General features: G+C 48.6%; 1 protein-coding gene and 1 long non-coding RNA gene across 4 annotated transcripts; one reads left to right on the forward strand and one right to left on the reverse strand.

The window, feature by feature from the left end:
• Nucleotides 1-604: 604 nt before the first annotated feature.
• Nucleotides 605-6,203, reverse strand: LOC143441464 (uncharacterized). The gene is made up of 2 exons (XR_013108901.1): nt 6,024-6,203; nt 605-1,442 (listed from the first exon to the last, which is right to left on the reverse strand). It is a non-coding gene; the product is annotated as an uncharacterized LOC143441464 (long non-coding RNA).
• Nucleotides 6,204-6,673: 470 nt separating this feature from the next.
• On the forward strand, nt 6,674-21,266 carry Tmem74b (transmembrane protein 74B). Of its 3 annotated transcripts, none has more exons than XM_034494624.2 (2): nt 6,674-6,928; nt 10,819-21,266. In XM_034494624.2, the coding sequence occupies exon 2, from the start codon at nt 10,860-10,862 to the stop codon at nt 11,556-11,558; it is 699 nt and encodes a 232-aa protein (XP_034350515.1). In that variant the 5' UTR covers nt 6,674-6,928; nt 10,819-10,859; the 3' UTR covers nt 11,559-21,266. The 3 variants fall into 3 exon arrangements, with proteins under 3 accessions (XP_034350515.1, XP_076786079.1, XP_076786080.1); XM_076929964.1 differs by lacking the exon at nt 6,674-6,928 and adding an exon at nt 7,357-7,520; XM_076929965.1 differs by lacking the exon at nt 6,674-6,928 and adding an exon at nt 7,783-9,081.
• The last annotated feature ends 802 nt before the right edge of the window (nt 21,267-22,068 follow it).

The raw sequence follows: 22,068 nt of genomic DNA on the forward strand, positions 1-22,068 counted from the left end.
GGGTGCCAAACAAACACCATCAAGGACTCCATACCAGTGGGAGAAAGGAGCGAACAGCAGTCTTGATCGTATCAGCTTCAAATAAGCATTTGTTTGCCATTACTCTAAGCAATGTATCCATGATAGTGCTAGTATCATGATTCCATCATTTTTCTTAAACAATTTAAAATAAGCACTTGTGTCTTGAAATGAAGTGTGTGGAGTATGTGTGTGTGTATAACATTATATATATATATATACATATATATACATATATACATATATATACATATATATGTGTGTGTGTCACACACACACATACACACACACACAGTATGAATGACAGGAGAGGTTACTTCAGTTGCATCCAGTGATCCATGTTCACAACTATATGTAGATCCCTCTTCTTGACTCAAAGCTGTATGAGCAACACAATGCAGTAGACATAATGCCAGCCATTTTCAGGCCTTGACTCTAAAATGTTCTAAAGCATCTTCTTTTGTACTCTTGGGAAGGCTGAGGGCTGTATAAGGTTTCTGACTACCCCAAGATCACACCAGGTAAGTGTGCCCTTCCCCCGGGCCTGAGCAGGCCTGCAAAGTCATTTACCACAATAGACCAAGTGTTGGATCAAGCAATTTTAATGATCTTTTGAACATTAAACATAGAACATAAAACATAGACGACCAATCATTCATACAATGAGACACATGGACAGAAACACAATGAGACATGTGAACATTGGCGCGCCAAAGGACAAACAAGGAAGGCAAAATTATGGATACTGCTCAGTGCTTTGCCCTTTTTTGTTTTTCAAATTCTTTTAAACCCATTTCCTCTTGTCTAAGGCTGCCTCTCTTGGGCCTATAAATACTCTCCTTTCCCCAACTCACTGTCACCCCCTATTCGATTATCAATAGCATCTTTTACAAGCTCCCAAAGGCAAAGGGTGTTAGGATCTGCCTTTGTAGTTCGTGAAACCTGTCCAACTGTTTCCCAGGTTTTCTTATTCAAGGTTCCTTCCTGTGGGAACCATGAGCAGTATGAATTTATCTCTGCCAAAAATTTTTCTAATATACTATTTGAAAACCCTGATCCTCCCGCCTGGAGCAATCCTTGTAAGCTGCCTGCAAATGCCTGTTTTGAATTCTCCTGACCCATAATTTGTTGTCAACACCTAGGTAAATTTGATGCCGGGCCTAGTTTCTAGACCCTATCCCTGACAAACACACTTCCTGCAAACACGGCCTTCAACAATTAACCATAACTAGCGCTAGTATCAAAATCCTTTGCTACTTACTAAGTATGCGGGATAATCTTCTTCTTCTTCCATTTTCTGTAGAGCTCTACACAAGACAACATCCCTCAGCTCGTCTCTTATCCTCAGGTCCGTACCTGTTCAAGGCGCCATTCTGTTGCCGCCAGCAGCAACAGTGTTGAACCGGGTTCACCTGTAAGAGAGGCTGAGAATAGGGAAACAGGCGGGAAGAGATGAAGCCAAGACAAAGTTCTCTGATCCAGGCTTGAAGTTTAATAATTTGCTTTCACATATAAAGGGGAAGCCCCACCCCCACCCCCAGAGTCTCTTCTCAGTTCAGCCCAGGGGCTGGGCAAGGAGATAGCAGTCCATTAGGTACTTATAGGTTTTTACCAGCTATTGTTAGAAAATTATAATTAATTAATCAGCTAACTCAGTTATTACCCAAGGTTTCTCTAACCTGCCTCCCAAGTGCTGGGATCATAGCTGTGTTCTCTCATGCCTGGTAACAATTTTAATTTTTTTTGTTTGTTTATAAAAGGGGGAGAGGTTCGACAGTACAGAATTCTCATATATTTCACTCCAGGTGTTGTTAAATTAGGGTTGTGTGTCTGTTTCAGTGTAAGAACCAACATGAGATTAGCATTATAAAGTTCACACTTTCCTCTGAAGCTATAGTTCCGATGTTAACCCTTTCCTATCCCAAGACACATATATGCAGTTACTGCTTTACCCCTTAAGCTCTTCTGGCCTGTGGTAGTTTCTCAGACTGCCCTTGTTTTTGGGTAACCTTCACAGTTTTGAAGGGAACTGCTCAAGTATTTCATAGCCTGGTCCTTAGTTTGGGCTCAGAAGCTATGTGATCACATGATTAGATTGAGGTTGCACATTGTAAAGGTAAAGGGACAGAGGTAAAGGGACAATGAAAATGTTAATTGTGATGGAGTTATTATTTTTGAGATTTTTGTATGAGTGTTTTGCCTGCATGCATGTATATGCACTATGTATATGCAGTGCCTGGTACCTGAGGACACCGGAACAGGGCATCTCATCCCCTGGAACTGGAATTATAAGCCGATGTAAGTCACCATGTATGTGAGATGGGAACCTAACCCGGGTCCTCTGCAAGAGCAGAAAATGCTTTTAAACACTGAGCTACCCTCCCCCCTCCTTTTAAAGAGACAGGGCAAAACTTAAACCTACAGCAATCCTCCTGACTCAACATTCTGAATACTAGGACAACAGTTGTGCATCACCACACCCAACTAAAGTATCTTTTTCTTTGCCTCATAACAAGGGTGCACCCTAGTACCATAATCTGACTAGTATGGACCTGGACCCAGTATTGGCCCAGGTAAGTGCACCTGGTTCCTCAGGTTCTTCTGTAACTCCTTTCTCCATACACACTCTTGGAAAGGCCATTACTAGGCACAATCAATGCCTGAGGTGGGGCATTATGTTCCATGCTTTGAGGGCCATAGGTCCACACAGATACAATACTGTGTAGTAGTTTATCTGTTCATTGATCCATTCTGCTATTTATATCAGGATGGAGTCAGGAATATTTATGTTATGCTTTCAGTTACAACCCAGAATCACTATATTATTTTGTTGCTTAATTATTTTTCCAGCTTTGGCTGGCAGCACTTTAAGTTGACCCATGTCTTTTGATATGATTACACCAGTGTGTGTGTGTGTGTGTGTGTGTGTGTGTGTGTGTGTGTGTGTTTAGTATCTCTTCTTTGCTTTTCTTTGTGTGTGTGTGTGGAGGGGAGGGAGGTTAAGACAAGGTTTCTCTGTGTAGCCTGGCTGTCCCGAAACTTGCTCTGTAGACCTGGCTGGCCTCGAACTCAGAAATCCACCTGTTTCTTCCTCCGAAATGCTAGGATTAAAGGCGTGTGCCACCACATCTGCCAGTATTCAGTCTTTTTTCTTTCTTTTTTTAAATTAAACATTTTTAAGGATTTATTTATCTTACTTCATGTACATGGGTATCTTACCTGCATGTAATCCATGTACTATATGCATACCTAGTTCCTATGAAAGCCAGAAGAGGGCACTAGATCCCTGGGAACTGGAGTTACAGATCATTGTTGGCTGCCATGTTGGTGCTGTGACTCAAAAACTCTGGAAAAACAACCAGTGCTCTTAACTGCAGTGCCATCTCTCCAGCCCCGTGTGTAAAATTTATTTTATGATTCATCTTACATACTTTCTGCCTTATTGCTCCATGGAGGAGCCCTGGTTCCTTTTATTGAAGAATAGTATTAGAAACCAAAGCTCTCAGGCTCAGACAGAAAAGCACTCTTGGCCTCCAAGCTTGATAACCTGAGTCTGATTCCAAAGATCCATATGGCAGAAGGAGAGAACTAACTCTCATAGGTACACACACACACATACACACACACACACACACACACACACACACACACACACACGTAAGAGAAACCAACTAGGTGTGTTCTTTGCTATGGAGTACAATTGTTTCTAGCAAAGAAATACATGTGTGTGAACTCATGTATATGCACACTTCTGTAAATATTTTTAAACAGATCTTGCCACAAGATTGTTTGCAAAGAAAAACCCATAGGGCACTGACTACCTGCAAATAGTGTGTAGGAGTGTCACACAATTCCATCTGCCTTCACATCGGCAGATAGAAGCCTTTCCTCTGGGACCTTCACAGGGCCTGGGCACCTTTGAGAGCCTGAACTGGAGCCGAAGCATGGGCCTGAGCTAGAGCTATGGCCACAGCCTTGGTTTGAGCTTGGGTTTGCTTGGCTTAGCCTGCAATCCCTGGCCATGCAGAATAATATCTGCTTCCTAAGCTTGGAGTGAGTGATGAAAGCCAGATGGCTGAATTTGTGGCGGGAGCCCTTTGGCATCTTGGGCTTAACTGCCTTAGGCTTCACAAGGGCCTTCATATGACCTCTCACATGCATTCATTGCCTTCACAGTGTTTGCCTTTCTTGTGCAAACCACAGGTTCCTCAGGAACTTGAGGTCAACCCCCCTTAAGAGATTAAGACCTTGTGACCAGGATTTCTTGACTTCATTTCTGTGCCATTTGCAGGACTGGTCATATTTGGTGTGTGTTTTGGACTTGGACACGTCTGCACAGTAACCAATGGCTCCAGAAGCATGCATGACTGCTCTGTAAATATTTCTATACATACTCACCCACATCTATTTTAAGCTGTTCATATTGACATCTCCAGTTCTCATCTGTTGCTGTGTGGGTCACTCTAGCTGTCTCTACAGGAGCCATACTTATCTAAACAGTGTTGCTCAATAACCTGGAATATATTTCCAGCCTTATAAAGACAAAAGCCCTGAGCTGGACAGCCAAAAGTCAAATTAACAGGGAAAAGGGGAAAGGAGGCTGGCTAACTTTCTACCCAGACTCTTCCACATGAGTACCCACTGTTCTGAGAAGAACAGAAGAACACCCTTCTTGGACTTGAAGCCTCATGTCCTGCCATGTTCCTACCTTGGTCTCCCACTGTGACCATACCTCTCCATGCCCACACTCACTGTGCTCCCTTCTGTCCCCAGGCCTTTGTCGACGCTAGTCCTCTCCTGGATCTCTCTTCCTTGCTCTTTATCCACTGATAAAGACTTTGCCGTCTATACAAGTGCCCATCTTGGCCCAGACCTCTCTTCTGCTAAAAGGCTATCCCATCCCCAAGACTCAAGCAAGTACCCTGCTTGGGATGCATACAGCACAGTGTACCTTTGTTTGTTAGCCCTTACTGCGGCTACAGCACTACCTGTGTGTACCCCTTTTCCTTCTGGAATATCACTGGAGTTTCTTGAGGGTAGGAATGGCCTCTCCTTAGTTTGCAAGCATACATCATGAGCTCAAAGAATAGCTGTGCATCTCTCAATTCTTTATTCAAAGAATATATATCAAGGGCCTCCTACATCTTGGCTCTTTTTAAGTCTCTGGGGATACACCAGGGAGGGAAACAGACAAAGCATGTACTGTATATATAATTGGCTCGTTTTTATTTTGTCTTGGTTTTGGTTTTCCAGACAGGGTCTCTCTGTGAAGCACTGGCTGTCCTGGAACTCATTCTGTACAACAGGCTGGCCTCGAACTCAGAGTTCCACCTACCTCTGCCTCAGGAGTGCTGGGGTTGAAGGCCTGCATCACTGCCACCCAGCCTGTTACTTATTTTAAAGCAGAAATGACACTGAGCATAGAAATACACTATCAGGAGCTGATGAATACCTTAGAGAGAAATTCTGAATAAAGGCATGTAGGGTGCCAGGGCATTACTCTTTTTAAGAAGATGGCCCTGGGCAAGTGGTTCTGAGAAGGTGACATGTGGGCAAAGACTTGAGGGAAGTGAGGGAACAGAGTGACCACTGAGGATGTGCCATGAGGCAGGAGTACACGGGACAGGGAAGAAACTTTGGACAGACACTCTAATGGTGGAGATCTCATGGAATTCCTGAGTCCATTTACAGATGAGAAAATGAGCCTAAAGAGAGAGGTTTGCACAAGGTCACACACCTGCAAGGGGTGGAGATGGAACTGCACAGGATCTGGTGCTATTGCCAGCTTCCCTGTGGAGATGCAAATGGCTCAGGCCTCTCAAAGGATAGAGGGAGACAGGCCTATTTAACTCTGGAGGCTCAGCACAAAGCCTGGCTGTGTTGGCTCACTAGGCTTTCAAGACAACCTTTGCTCTCCTGCTGGGCGAGGACTGAATGCCTTTGGAGTAGGACCTGTGAGACTTCGCCAGTGAGAGAGGTGAGGAGCTAGGTCAGGCATTTCTCACCTTAGTTGTATTCCTGGATGTCAGAATGGCCTCCGCTCACGCTGGTAGAGTCCTCAGTCAGCTGTCATGGTTCCCTTGGACAAAGATGGACAATGAGTTTCAGAAAGTTGGTAAGACCTACCCGAAGCTGGCCACAAAGTCTTCCCAGAAACTATAACCTTTCCTTCCTCACCAGACCTCTCTTTGTGCTTGGTCTCTACCCCACCCCCCACCCCCACCCCAAGAGAAAGAAGTTCCTGTTACAACAGAAACCTGTACACCTGCACCGGGCTCCACTTCAATACAGGTCAGAGGAGTGCCTAGACAGAGGAACCTCAGTGTGTCTGTGAGGAAGCCAGGCAGGCTGCCCAGCAGAAGGGGGCCTTGCAGGTGGCTTTGGAGCTCAAGAGCGTGCGTGGCCGTGGACAATGCCCCAGAAGGACACCCATCAGAAACAGAGGTGGGTAGAGGCTTCGTTTCTGCCTTCACGTGGCGCCCGTGAGCCATCGAGCCCCCACGCAATGGTGAGACTCAGGATTTATAGACCTTGAAGAGGACCCTGGGTCCTACCTGGGGAAAGCATCCCTGGATGCAGCAGGGTCTCCCCAGAGGCGGGGGAGGGGTCTTCTCCCCGCCCCTCCCTCGCCCCGCCCCGCCCCTGCACCGAGCGCCCAGGGCTCCTAGCCTCGGGTTTCCCTAGCCAGCGCGCGCGGGCGAGACAGAGGTGGCTGTAGGGGCGGCGGGGGCCGGGCACCCGCAGCCGCCTCCGTCTCCCTCCCCACGCTAACTCTCCCGGCGCCCTCGCCCGCCGCGGGCGGAGCTCGATCAGCGTCGCTCCAGGATCCGCCGCTCCCGCCCTTCCCTGTCCCTTCCTTCTCCGAGCCCCCCAGCGGCCGACGCGGTGCAGCCCGGCGCGGCGCGAGCAGGTACGTGCGCCCGGGCAGCCGCTGCGGGCGGACCGGGAAGGGGGCGGGAGCCGGGGAGGGCGAGGCAGCGGCCGGGTCTGCGCACACCCTCGGCAGCCCGGAGCCCTGTGCTCCGGCGTGCGGAGACCGGGGAGGCCCGACACAGCTCCGCACGCCGACCGCGAGCCGCCGGCGCAGGGCCCGAGGCGGGGAGTGGCAGCGAAGGACAGCTCGCCTGACCTCGCGGCCCGCCGAAGGACACGCGACCCGGGCACCCTAGAGCACGCCGGCCCCGCCGAGCCCCAGCCTCCCAGGGCCGCCCCTCTGCGAGCGCTGACCGGCCGGGTCTGGCCTGCTCTGGCCCGTGGCGTTGGTAGTCAAGGGCAGGAGCAGGGGGTGTGAACTGCGGGCCGGCGGGCGCGGGGGAGGCGGGAGGCCGGGGTGCTGGGGCTTTCCGCGCAGAACTTTGGGTCTAACCGCGTGGACCTGCGTGTGTGCATCTGCGCGCCCGAGGCTTTGTGTACTACGAGTGCGTGTGTCTATCGATTGGGTTTGCGAAGCCTCACCCAGCCTGGCAGTGTGTCGGGCTCCGGGGTGTCAGCGTGCGCTATGGGTGAGAGTGGTGGGCTTGGGCAGGTCTGGGTGGATCCTGCTTAGACCTCAGCAGTGCTAGAGGTAGTAGTCTCCATCCCTTTCTCCCTCCCTCTCTCATCCCGCCCCCTCTCTCTCCCAATTTTACCCTCTTGTGGGTACTACCAGAGTGACCCGTGGGGCTGTGAGTCACACTTACTTCCCGGGTCTGTGGGCATTGCTGTGGGGACAGTCCCGGGGACAGTGAGGAGCATGGAACAGGGCGGGGGTGGGGGGAGGTGTAGGGGGCGCTTGCCTTTCAGGAATTATAGGGCTGCAGATACAATTACAATAACTGGTGTGGTTTCGGGTTTGGAGTGTGATCCGTGAGCACCAACGTGTGTGTGTGTGTGTGTGTGTGTGTGTGTGTGTGTGTGTGTGTGTGTGTGTAAGTGAGCGTGTGAGCTAATGTCTGGGTAATTGATAGGCATGCCCTTTAGTAACTTACTAAGCATCTTATGAGAGAAACAGACATTCTGAAGCTATTAGAGGGAGGAAGCCTCCTTGTGTCTGCTCCCTCACTCAGGAATCCTAAGGAAAAAGTTTTGGGTAAAACAGAGTCCTGTTTTGAGAATTTGGGTGCCCCAGAAGTCCTCTGGGGTATGGAGGCACCGTCTAGGAAAGGTGTTTTGGACTATTCCCACGTTCTTCAGGCTTGCTGAGGGCTTTATGGGTGGGGGCCGTAAGTGGCACTTACTTTACTTTGAGGTGCCAAAAGTAAAAGGCCAACTAGCACTCCCTTTCTATCCATCCTCTGGGAACTGAGAGAAGACTAGGGACCCAGGGAGCTTCAGAGAGATCAGGATGCCCATGCCTGCTGTCTCAAGTGAGGGCTCCAAGAGACAGGGAAGGAAGGGGTATTGTGTGGGTTTTACAAGTATGTAGGGAACAGAGATTCTTGGGGTACACATATTCAAGTCTTGGTCCCTGGTCCCCGTACATAGCCTGGGGTCTTGATTGTGTTTTCTAAAATGATGACAGAGCTGAGCTGTTGCTGAGTGAGGTGCTAACAGGGAAGTCTAACAAGTAGTCAGTGCTCAGCATGGATTAAACGGACACGGTAGAGGAGAAACACAGCGACAGAAAGGAATTGTAAGCAGTAGCAGCCTTTGAACTGGGATGAAAGGCCGTGTGTTTGCTAAGAGAACATGTCCACATGGGAAAGTCAGAGAGACTTCTCACCTCTGCCTCTTGGAGTTTCATTCATTCATTCATTCATTCATTCACAATCACTTCAGTTATTTGCTCGTGTTTGCACAGAAACACAGATGCCCACAGAACACTGGAGAGTGACCAGGGAATGCAAAGATCAGCTTTCACGTGTGCAGACACATCAGAGCAGCAGAGCCACTCCACACCTAGGCTCTCTGCTGCTGCCTGTGCATTCATGTGCCAGGACTGTGGGTGTATGTGCCCTCAGGACATCAGAGTATGTATGGGACATTGAGCTTCTGCTGTGGGGTCAGAAGTGACATGTGCCAAGAAGGTGTATCTATGAAGAGCTCAGAACCACATAAGGGAACATCATCAATCATCAATTCCAGGTCTGTGTTGTGAGGGGATAGTGGAACATGGCAGTCAGATTTGCAAGACATGTTGGGAATGGGTATCTGCTGCATATACATGCTTTGGGGATTGGCCTGACTGGGGCACCAAGGGAATGAAGAAAAGACAGACACATGGACATGCAGAAAAGCTGGGATTCAGGTGGTCTGGGCTCTCTGGTGGAGAATCTACAGCAGTCCGAGATCAGCATGTTTATTGTATGCGGGGAGGTGGGTTGTATATGGCTAAGAAGAAGGCAGGGTTATTATGTACAGCTGCACAAGAAACAGGTTTAGCTAATCTTGGTAGGAGCAGCCTTTGCAGGGCAAGTCATCAGGCCATAAACATGTAGGGAGGGAGAAAGCTAAAGTGGACATTTTCTGCATGCACTGTCTACATTTGCATTTGGACCTTAGAAAAGCTTTGTTGTGACTCTGAGCCTCGTGGGGGGAAGGCTTTGCCATTCTCATGGGCCTGAGGCATTGGGGTCCTCGATATGGGGTCATGCCCATGTCAGCAATACACATTCATTGAGGACTTACTTCACTTGCTCCCTATAGGAACTCAAAACTTAAGAGGTGCATATGTATATATGTGTGTATATATATGGCATCTACATATGCATACATATGCACACATATACATGTTTTGATGAATGAGTTTCATATACATATATACATATACATATGTGTGTGTATGCATATGCAGCTGATTCACCAAAACTCAGTGAGTTGATTTGGAAATGAAATAAGCAGAACTGTAGTGAACTCAGTCTGGCTGATGACTATAGGCTGGTGGCCTTGTGACACAAGTGTACATGTGCAGTGAGTCTGTGTGGCATGGGTCCAGGTGTTTGACAGTGTCTCCTCTTTGTCCCCACCTCCCAACCCATGCATGCTTACACAAAGGCATGTGGCTCTGATCTCAGTCAAGGCTTTCCATTCTCCACCTTCCTTGTCCGGTCACCGCCCCTGGACCCTGACCTCCATGCATCTGACCTGCCACCTTCTAAAATCCACACAAATTGCAGTCCTCCTTGCGCCAACAACTTGACTGTCCATTGGTCTGGCTTTCACAGTCCTCTATGCACTGGCCTGGCTGGTTTCTGGGGTTCCCCTTCCCCTTCTAGGATATCCCCATCCTCTGGCTGCTAGGGAGTTTTCCACTCGTGCCATCACCTCCACAGCAGGCTTCCACCCACTAGTGCCTGTACCATCTGACTATGTCTGCCACACCTCCGTCATCACCTCACCTGACACATGTTCATACACCACTGCCTGTTAGCCGAACTGGCCACAGCCTGATGAGCATTACTTGATGAAATCCTTACCACAGCCTTATGAGAGAGGCTTTCCACACTACGGATGAGAACACTGCTTCTGCAGAGGAACTCAATCATTTGCCTAAGCACAAGCAAGGAGGCTGTGATACAGACCCCATGGCCATTCTAAACTTCTCCATCATCACAGTGATAATCCATCATTCATACTTACTGGGTACTGTTACACAGAGGTGACCTCAACCTCTCTGTTAGCACTATGGAGTAGAGAGTGGCATTAGTATTGTCACTGGGGGTTTTGGTCAATGGGGAAGTGAGTACACCAGTCACTGTGAGGTGGGGCCCTAGCATGGGTCACATTGCTCTACTGTTCATAGCTCCCCACAACTGTGCTAGGGACAAGTGTGAAGTTGAGTCCAGCAGGCAAATTCAACTGACATTCTGTTTTCTCTTCTAGCTGCCAAGGGGCCAAGGGATGAGCTGGGGACATTCTTTCCAATGGCATCTCCCCCTGGTCTGGAACTGAAGACACTGAGCAATGGTCCCCAGGTTCCAAGGAGACCAGCCCCGCAGGGCCCAGTGGCACCACCCAGGATGGGTGTGGAGAACGCCTGCTTCTTCTCTGAGGAGCAGGAGACTCATTTCCAGAACCCTGGGGATGCCAGACTGGGTAACTCCCCCAGTCCCCCTGGAGGTGTCCCTTCACTGTCCCGGTCCCAGCGGGATGATCTTTCTTTGCATTCAGAGGAGGGACCAGGCCTGGAACCTGTGAGCCGCCCAGTGGACTATGGCTTTGTTTCTGCTCTGGTTTTCTTGGTGAGCGGAATCCTCCTGGTGGTGACAGCATACGCCATCCCCCGAGAGGCCAGAGTCAATCCTGACACAGTGACAGCAAGGGAGATGGAACGCCTAGAGATGTACTACGCCCGCCTGGGCTCACATCTGGACAAATGCATCATTGCGGGCCTCGGGCTGCTCACAGTGGGTGGCATGCTCCTGTCTGTGCTGCTCATGGTCTCTCTGTGCAAGGGTGAGCTGTACCGCAGGCAGACCTTTGTCCCTGGCAGGGGATCCAGAAAGACCTACGGCTCCATCAACCTGCGTATGAGGCAGCTCACTGGGGACGGAGGCCAGGTCCTAGTAGAGAACGAGGTTGTCCAAGTCTCAGAGACCGGCTATACCACCCAGGGCTCTTAAAGGAAGAGTCCACCCTATTTTGCTGCTTTAGCTGCAGAGCTTGGAGGTTCCCAGAACCTGGGGCTTCAAAGTGACATCCACAGAGGGCGCTGTGGAGGGAGTTTTGGTGCTGGGGTGGGGGCAGCCTGGGGCCTGGCTTAGGTGTCACTCAGGCAAACACTGCTGATGTGTTGGCAGCTTGAAGTTTTTGCATAAGGCTTTGTTTGAGGATGGCTTCTGCTGCTAAAAATACATTTTGGAAACCACTGTTCTTAGAAGATGAGGTTACTTGGCATTTCTCAGGGTTGGGAGTCATATGAAAGGTGGCCTCCACTCTTCATGCCTTGGGGAATTCTGAGACTTCTACTGTCTTCATTAGCCAAGTGAGAGTGTTAGGTGACTGACTATGTACGGGCACCTTTCAGACCTGACCATCTAGGGTCAAGTTAGCTTCATGATGATAGGAAAAGTTGGTTTTGAGGTGAGCCCCCTGCAGCACCCCACTGCATAACATCCCCCTCTCCAGACCTCAGTTGCTCAGTTTCTACAGTGAGGAGTAGAACTGGGTGTTGCAGCATGGGCCACATCTGCCCTGGGAATAGGAAGCCAGGCTGCCTCTGGCTATCCTTCAAGGGATGAGGGTATTTGGTAGGGACTGGCCATTGTCATTGCCACTTTCTGGCCTAGCATTAGTGACTATCATTGCCAGGAGACAGCAGTCTCATGACAGACCCCGGGTGAGCAGGTGTGGTTAAATCCAAAATTTGACACCTTGTGAATTGGTCTTGGGGTCTGATTTCCTACAGTGGCTAATCTCCTGCTGTGGTGCCTTTACTAAGCACAGTTTCTTCTGGGCACCAGGGTATGAGGGCGCGGTTGTGTTTCTGTGAGCATGCTGGGACCTTATTACCTTTCCTCTTCAGTGGGCTGTTACTTGGGACTGATCTCATCCTAGTAGCAGAAAATGATTTTCCTTAAGGCTGAATTTGTAATGTCCAGTTGCCTTTGGTAAAGTTCAGTTGCTAGTCACCAGGGGAGAGAACTCGGTCACTCAAGTGGCCTGGAGACCCCAGCCACATGGGTTGCTGTTTGCATTCCTTTATAGGTGAAATATTTCCAGGGCCCCTCCAAAGTGCATTTAAACTTCTGACAATGGAAGTGGGCGTTAGGGGGCAAGGAGATCGTGGCAGACATTTGGGGGAGGCACTGTCCAGTCAAAGAGGGCCCCTGAGGACTTCCAGAGCACATACTGTCTAGGCTATGGCAAGACTAAAAGGATCATTTCATGAGTCCTTGACTTCCTTTGTAGCTGGCTGTATCAGCTGGGACCCTAGTTGTTTGGGGGGGGGGGGCCGTTGTCAGAATATGGGGCGGCACAGGAGCCATAGGCTGGAGGTGTCCTGACTGTGGAACACAAACCTTCAGCCCAGGCGGCTTGAACGTCTGGGTAGTATAATATCACAGCTTCTGAGACAGATCAAATGTCTGCTCATGCCGGCAGTTTTTGCCTGGAGCAGAGGACTGGGGGAGGGCTGAAGGGGACAACATTGTGCAGCCTGGCTTTGGAGGTTCTGCTATGGTGCGGAGAGGGTGTGGCTTAAAAAGAACAAAGCTCAGGAGAGGCAAAGGTCCCGAGCCTGGGGCTTCTTTAGATGCATCAGTTTTCCCAGCTGGAGCAGGAAAATACTGGACCAAGTGGCAGGAACCAATCTAGGTGAATTACAGTAAAACCAGACATTGCCACTGATGGCCCCAGTTTCCCAATTGCATCAGTCCAACTATATGGAGTCCCGTGGCAGTAAAGGGGGAATGTTGGGCCACAGTGCTTACTGAGAGTGCCCATTCAGATGAGTTTAAACACAATGAAATGTATTTAGGGGCTAAATCTGCTAGAAGATAAGGAATAGCAGTTTTTTTTCAAGCTGGAGGATCCTGCTTTGCATTCCTATAGGAAAACTTTTTTAGAAGCCACATGTAAGTGGATCAAGGCAGTCAGTGCCTTGTCCGTGAATTAAGAAGATTTGAGAGATGCTGAAAGCATTTCCCCAGGATTGCAGCTGAGCTCTCCCAGCTGGTGGATGGAGGTTTAGGAAGGCGTTGGGGAAGAATGAGGAGTGCTGAGAACTTCCCTGTGGGTTTCTTTGGGGTTAGATGTAGTTGTCCCTGTGGTTGCTGGACTATGCCTGCCTCACTTTCTAAGAATTCCCTCTGCCGTCCCATAGGCCACCAGGCCTCCAAATCTTGTTTTTCTCATTGTATCAACAGATAGTGACCTCAGAACTGATAAGATCTGGGTTTGAATAGGAACCCTGCCACTTTCTGGCTATGTGGGCAAGTTACCCTACCTCTGTGTTTGAGTGGGCTAACAGCGTCACACCACATTCCTAGGGTAAGAAACACGGTTGGCATATATAAAGGCATTCATGCTTGAAGGAAAAGATAAAACAAAGGTTTCTATTCCTGTCAGGGCAGCTGGTAGCCTATGCAAGGTCCTGGAGCCCCATAGTCTCTGCCCAGTTTCCCAGAGCCCTTGCCTTGGAGTCAGTGTACGTGACAGAGAAGATCGCATGGGTGTGGTTTATCAGTGGGCTCTGTAGCTGGAACCTCATCTCTGGGCCTTGGTTCAGCTTTGTTTCAGGGGTTTTCTTGATAGAGAAAGGTGCATCTTCTCAGCCCTGCCATGACATAGTCCAGTGATACCAGACCTGGGAGACACTTGCTGGGATTAGAGGAATATGAGTCCTGACTTCTCTTGCTCATGCGTGGCCCTGGGGTATCTAGGCCCAGATCTTTGGGCCCAATAACTGTCATGGCCTCTGCTTCCTTGCATGTACTGCCTGGGTTTCCCAACCAACAGGGATTGATGGCTAATTACAGCACCATTGCCCCTTTCCTTGGGAACAGCATCACCTTCCTAGGGATTTTCTTTCAAATGTCTTCCTCCCTACACACACACTTCTGTGCACTCAAATGTGTATGTGTGTACACACGCACACACATACATATTCGTGATACAGCCTGTATACACCTCAGTAGTGTGTACACACACACACACACAAACACACACACACATACACACACACACACACACACACACACACACACACACACACACTCATGAGCTATGCACCCTGTGTACACCTCTGCAGCTTTCTCATTTGACCTTGCTCAGGAGCCAAGGACTCACCCTCTGGCTGCAGAGCTCTAAGCCAGGGCATCCTCTGGAAAACTGATGGTTTCTTCCCCTCTAGCATGCCATCCTCCCAGCAACAGACCAGCATCCATCCTCTCTAGAGGTCCCTTCCTGCATCCTTTCTTAGGGGATTCCAGAACCCTGGTACTTGGAAAGGGGACTGAGCTGGGAACTGGGAGAGCCATGTCGTGCTATTTACCACTTCTGTGGGTGACAGCAAGCAAAGTGCAGGACGAAAGGTGAGAGGCTTGAAGAAGCCAGAGGTGAGGTTCTGTTTGAGGGGAAGTGGGATGCCAGTGGGCCTGATATTGGTGGAGAGATCTCTCCCACTTGGCATGTTGGCCTTCTAATTTCCTCAGGGTTAGATTCACCTGGGAGAAAGCTTCCTGAGGTGTTGGCTGACCTGGAGTGGTAGGGAGTGCCCGTCAGTGAGGTATGCTAACATTTACTTGCCAGGACTTTGGTATCTTTTGAGATGGAGCACAATGGAGTTACTTAGATTTAGTTGAGGTTCGCCCAGGCTTCCAGATTGCTCATTTGAGGAGAACCAAGGTCTTTATGGGCAGAGTCTGGTTTTTTGAACTGTTCTACCTTCTTGCCCTTGGGCCCCTATGCATCCTCTTACCTATGTCATTCCTCTTCCTAAATCCATTTGTCCCAAGTAGATGGACAGTATATGACACCTTCATGGTACTGAGGGTGGCACACAGTGCTGGAGTATTGCACCTATGTGAAGCTCATAGGGACAAGAGTCAAATCCCTGAATGTCTACAGAGGCTGATTCACCAGTGTAAGGGCTGGGAGTGTTCAGGTGCTTGGCGGTGGCTCAGTGCTTCCTGGCCCATTTTCTTCTGGAAAGGGGCTGTGCTTGTCACAGGACCTTCCCCATAAGACTGGTAAGCAGTAAAAGATATGTCTTTAAAGCACTTAGCACAGTGCCCTGCATTTCCCACCTGCTCAGTAAATATCAACTGTTATTTCATTTGTTCACACTGTCCTTCCATGGTACAACACATGTACACAGCCCTAGCTGTCTTGTGCAGGATGGTTTGGCTTTGCTGTAATGTAAAGCAGTTTGTGCATGTGTGTGCGCACACACGTGCCAGTGTGTGCGTTTGTGTAGGTGGATTAAGGGAGACCTGTGTGATATGGGGGTCAGGAAGGTTCTTTTGGAAAGGGGTGCCTAATGGAAATCTTAAACAATCAGGAAGTACTGATGTGAAGAGTTGGTGGTAGAGACTCCAGGCACAGAGAAAGAGAGACAGACAGAGATAGACAGACATGTGACCAAGAGGCTCAGGCCTCAGCAGCAGGTGAGAGATGAGGCAGGCAGGTAGTGTAGCACAGGTGACTGAGGAGGGTGCAGTGGGGCCCACAGTGGGTGCTTGGGCTTCATCATCTAGGAGGGACAGATGCAGACTCCTATGAGAAGGCTGTACAGGCATGACTGTGGTAATGTGACAGGCTCTGTCCTCTCTATAATTGCAGGTTTGTCTGGAAGAATCTTCTATATCAGATGTACTGTGAAGGCAACACTGCATACACCCTGTCCCTCCTTTAAGGCCCTTCTTACTCCAGCCAGGGGACATGGCTTTGACTCTATGCCTCAACTTAGCAGCTCTTTCCCACTTGATTTCTGAGTCTCTGAGGTTAAGGTGGCAGCTGCTGGTCTCCTGGGCTTAAGGAAAAGCAGAAACTCATAAGAGACTCACCCATTCTTCTGGCCCGAGGGAACAAAGGGACAGGAAAAGAAGGCAGCTGCCATGCCAACCTCTTCCTGGGAGGTGTAGCATCTGGGTCAGTACTGAATCCAGAGCCAATGACATTCAGCAGAATCTGTCACCTCTTCCCTTTCCTCTAGCCTCCATTGCCTGATTCCTCTGTGTCCATATTTTCTTTCATTGAAGTTCCTTGTGGGGGGTTGGGTGCCCAGAGGTGAGCTGTCACTACTGTGCTCCTAGTAGTCCCTACTCTTTCCCATCAGGTTGAAGCAGGAGCCCAAGTGCATGTCTGCAGAGTTTTGCAGGTAACACCAGTGGACACAGTAGATGGACATGACAGTGGTGGCAGGATTAAAGGGGAGTATCTGCTCTGGCCCTGGCCAGTTGTTTGTTGCTTTGTGGTCACCAGAATCCCAAGTTTTTCGATTGCAACTGGCCAGCTAGACTTTGTGGGTACAAAGATGTCGCGAGGTGAGTACTGTAAGTTGAGGTCAAGGTATCATTTGCTGGGGCCAGGAATGCACAACTCCCGTTCCTGGGGCTTATTAAATCATTCATAGAGATGGGTGCCTTCAAGGTGGGCACTTCCTGACTGCAGGCAGGGACTACATGAACCCCACGGTTTCCATCCAGGAATCCTTGTTCATCCATTCAGCAGGTTTGAATAGCTGCTATGTCCAGAAAGCTCAAGAAATACCGACTGTCTTTAAGTTCAGTTCTATTTTTATCTAGAGCATTTCCAAGATAAAAAGCACTGGCTTGAGGAGTTAGTGGTGTCAGGGATCAGGGAGAGGGCCAGGTCCTTTCTCCACTCTGAGATGCCTGCCTACCTCCAGAACTGGGTTATCCTGGCTTGGAAAACAGTCTAGCTTATGAAGTTAGAGGTCTCTCCAGCACCACACTGGGTGGGTGCTGACCAGGGTGCTGAATTGGCACAGTGCCTCCTAACAGGCTAGCTAGGAGGAAGGAGAACTGTCTGTTCTTGTGACTGTTTTGGTCCACACGGAGCAGAGAGGCCTTGGATGTGAAGACAGTTTCTGCGCTCTGTGATGCTGGGGAAATCTTTCTCATGCATCTGATGAGGACTTTTTCATTTGTTTACTGCAGAGTAGTTTCTATACTGCCAACCCCAGAGGACCAAGGTGAGCAGCAGCTGGGGCTATGTGGCAAGGCCCAGCAGATCCCAGATCCAGCCCTGAGGCCCAGAAGAACCCCTTAGCTCACCCTCAAAGCTTACTGGGCTTGTGTCCTGCAGAGTGAAGGCTGTGCCAGGTGGTGTCAGATGCTCCCCTCTAACCTGGGTTCTGCTGCTGCAGTAGCTGTTACATGCTCAGGTACATGAGGAACACTCAGAAAACAGTACGTTTCAGTCTATGCCCATCCTTGGGATTAGGTAGAATTTCTTCTCAGATGGGTCCTGACTTTTTCCAGATTCTGGGATGAGTTTTGCCTGGTGACCATGCTCATGTGAAGTTTGGGTGCAGTTCTACTGAAAAGTTTTAGAGCCAGGCTGATTTAGTCCAGCCACCCCTCAAGGGGGTGTCTATGACTAATTCTCCTATTTGTCACCTCAGGTTGTAGTAAGCACAGTCTGGTGTAAGAAGCTGTACATACTGTGGGTACCAGGTAAACACTTGTCTCCTGCACTGGTTTGGCCCAGAGTTCCTCTCCTTTGTCTTTGAGAACCATTCTCACCAATATGACTTCCAGGATAGCTGCTGACACCCACTGAGCTCCCTCTACCTTTAATAAGGCATGTTGAGTGAGACTCCAGCAATCACACAGGCAGGGGTAACACCATTTCACAGATGAGGAAGGCTGTACCAATCATGTGCTGGGGTTTCTGTCAAACTACCAGACCTTCCTAACCCTCTTAGGTTTAGAAGTGAGGCTGAATGATGAATGAACTAAAGATTATGTTATCTCACAAGGGCACCCAAATGTTTAAAGACATTTATGAAATAAATATGCTTGAACGACCCATAGGGTTAAGGCGATGGAGTGTATATTAAAGGTAAACCAGGGAAAAATGAAAATATGAATTCATTAATCATGTATGCCATCAACTAAAGCCGACTGAGTCAGTTATTTGTTCCTGATATCCAGGTGAAGGTAAAGGGCCATCTCTACACTTGAACATCTCAAACCCGGTGTGCACATGGAAGGCGGGAAACTTGTCAAAAGGCAAGTTCACTGGGGCTGGAGATAAGGTTCAGTATTAAAAGTAGCTGCTGTTCTTCCAGAGGACCTGGGTTCAACATCCAGCAGAGCTCACAATTACCAGTAACTCCAATTCCAGGGGCTCTAATGCCCTTTCTGGCCTCTGGGTGCACCAGGCATGCATCTAGTACAAAAACAAAACACCCATACACATAAAAATAAGTAAAGTGAGAAGTCTGGGGTGGGCCCTGAGATTATTCATTTCTAACAAGACTTTACTATTGGTGGTGCTGAATAGAAAGACTTCACTGTTCTCCAACCATGTGATCTGTTGAATTACAACTGGAGTTTGCAAACAAGACCTTGAAGGTGCTATGAGCTGGGGCTCAGGATGTACTGTATACATACATGAGTCTCAGGAACTAGTGAAGCCGTGGCAAGCAAGGGTGTGGTGCCCATTGACATTGTTATTACACGATCACAGGAGGCTCAGCAGAGCTGTTCCACTGCACCATCCCAATTGGCAGAGATGGGAAAAGAGCACAGAAGCTTCCCCGGGACCTCTTGCTGCTAGAGTCTGAGAGCTGACAGGTTCTCAAAACCAGGCCAAGTCAGTCCACTGAGCCTTGAACTAGGAACCTGAACGTGAGCTGAGTGGGCGCAAGGTGACAGGGCAAGGCATTCACTTTCTGATGCAGACATGGACAGCTGCATGTACAGTTCCTACTTCTCAGACCATGGTGCCAAGCTATCTGGCCCCTAAGTTAAATGAGTATTTTACTGTCCTGAACTTCCAGACTGGCCCCTCCTACTTAGTTGCTCTGAACAATTACACTGTGACTTTCCCAGCACTTGCTTTATGTAGCTCATTTGGAACGACACTGTGCATGTGGTTACCCAGGGTCCTTTGTTGTGAGTAGAGGACGGGCCTTTGGCGTCTACAAGAACTGCCTTAGTGAGGTACTTAGATTTCCTGATGTATTCTAGGACCTAGACAGTTAGCACACACAGCCTTGCCAGTCCTCACTGCCCACACTCTGCCATGCTTGCCTTTTGACCTGTTCTCAGATTCCTGGTCAAGCCCAGCAAAGTGATTTGGGGTGTGGCATCCCAAGGGCAAACAAGGCCTACGTCTGGTGGCTAGGATGCCTCTAGAGATGAACAGTGGTCAGCAAGCAAACAAGTATTACTGACAGGTAAAAGTGAGGATATGCCTGGGAGACTGTCATTGATGGTGGGACCTGTCTTTACTGGAACTGCACTCAAGTGTATGTACAAAATCGGGTGACAGAGGATATGAAGTGATCCATGGATTTGTTTTCCTCCTGCAAAGACAGCTATGGATCAATGACAAAATGTCATCGGTGACAAAAGTCATGAGGAAGCTGGGTTCTGGAGGGAGGTTGTACAGATGTGTTACCTGTTCTCCAGCTATGTGTCAGCAGGTACTAACTCCAGCACAGGAATGTAGCTCCAGTTAATACTTGATACATTCCTGGGGTTGAGGTCTTAGGAGACTCAGGTTTAGATTGGAGGTTAGCTGAAGCTCATGACTGAGAAGAAAATGCAATTGCAAAACCCAGCCAGCTCTAAGAATAGAAAAGAAAGCAAGCCAAGAAGAGAAGGTGGGATGTGGGCCGGTGTATCCTAGAAATAGTACGAGTGGTCGTATTTAGCACCAAAGACAATGATTTAGTAGACCTTGATTCTACTTGTAAGCCACTGGATAAGCTAGGAAATTTCAAACCAAGTGAAAATGATGCTGTGAATCTTACTAGATGCCCAAAGGTCTCAGGAGTCTCCCCAGAGAAAAGACCTTCATGTATCACAGCTAGCCCAGAGCATCCCCAAAGTCAAACTCAACTCCATGTGGTCATAGCCACTGACAGGTGGCTATTATCAAAGCCACAAGTACTCTCCAAAGCCAAGCTGCTGTGGCCTCTGTTCTGCATGGTCTTGGTCAAAATTTTCCATTAAAAACCAAAACCAAACCCAAATAGGACAAAGATACAAACAAGACATGACTTGACACTACTAGTTTGGGTACAAGCAAGGGTTGGTGAGGAACGGAGAAACTGGAGCACTACCTCTGGTATGAAAATAGTGTGGCTATTTTGGAAAACACTGGCAATTCCTCAAAAAATATAAAGTGTTATCATGGGACCCTGAAAATCCATCCCAGATACATTCAATGACTTGAAAACATCTGCCCATGCAAAATAACAAAACCCACCTTGTACATGAATGTTAACAGCATTCAACTTAACAAGCAAAAAGGAGAAACAACCCAAGTATCCATGAACTGATAAATTAACAAATATGACATAGCTATACTATGATTGTACAGCCACAGAAAATGTTGATGCTACAATCACATGAATAGTGAAGACAGAAAAGTGGAAAATGCTGGACACAAAGGCCACACATTGAGTGATGTCATTTATGAAAACTGTCCAGAATACACAAACAGATCGGGGGTTGCCTGGGCTGGGGGAGGGAAAATAGGAGTGATTGCCAGTGGGGATATTTCTTCTGGAGGAATCTGGGGTTGGATGCACAGCATTGTGAATACTCCACAACCCACTGAGTTGTGTACTTTAAAAGAGTGAATTTCATGGTTATGTAAATTCTCCTAATAAAGCTGTTTTTAAAAACCAGGTTGTAAGGTGCTATTTGTTTACCGCAAAGGCTCCAACTTGGAGGTTCTACAGGACATATACCTGAAACATTCCCTCTTGCTGTTGGCTATACACAGCTAGGAGTAAGTGACAGACACCCAGGCAAGTTCCAGCAGCTTGACCAGAAGTTCCTGGAGGCACCATTCAAGGCTTCTCACATCTATGATACTGTGTTTTTTAGAGACATTATGTAAGGAGACTTATAGGAACCAAACCAAACCAAACCAAACCAGTCCTTTCTCCATAAACACTATGCCGATTGTTTGCCTTAATCAGTCCAAGTTATGTGCCTTCCCAAGCCTATCTGGAGAGTTCTAGCCATTGATCCTTTAAATGCTTCCTTGCATAAATAAGGGATGCTTTAATGAGCAAAGTGCCCTAAGCCCTTTTGCAGGTACCCAATTACCAACAAAACCCAACCTAACCTCCCATCTGCCAGCCCTCAACAATGAAGTTGATGCACAATGAATGTCTTGTCTTTGTCTCTGCCTGGTCTGTGGCTTCAGAGCACAGAATGTTCTAGAGCTTCAAGGTGGTCAGTGCCTGACCCATGGGATCCTTCGGCAGCTAGGGAGCTTGCTCACGCTAGCTTGACATGACAGCAGGAGGAGCAGCAGGTTTCCTAGTGTGCCTGCTTTGGTGAAATCATCCTTGTGGCTCATGGGTTCTAGTCACACTTACACCCAGAAAGCATGGGGGGAGGGGAGGGCTCATCTTAGTGATGTCAGGACCAAGAGTAATTTGTGAAAGAGGGGGTGCTTGAGAAGAATGCCCTTGTA

This window comes from Arvicanthis niloticus, chromosome 2 (assembly GCF_011762505.2).
Source record: "Arvicanthis niloticus isolate mArvNil1 chromosome 2, mArvNil1.pat.X, whole genome shotgun sequence".
In the NCBI taxonomy this organism is placed as follows: Eukaryota; Metazoa; Chordata; class Mammalia; order Rodentia; family Muridae; genus Arvicanthis; species Arvicanthis niloticus.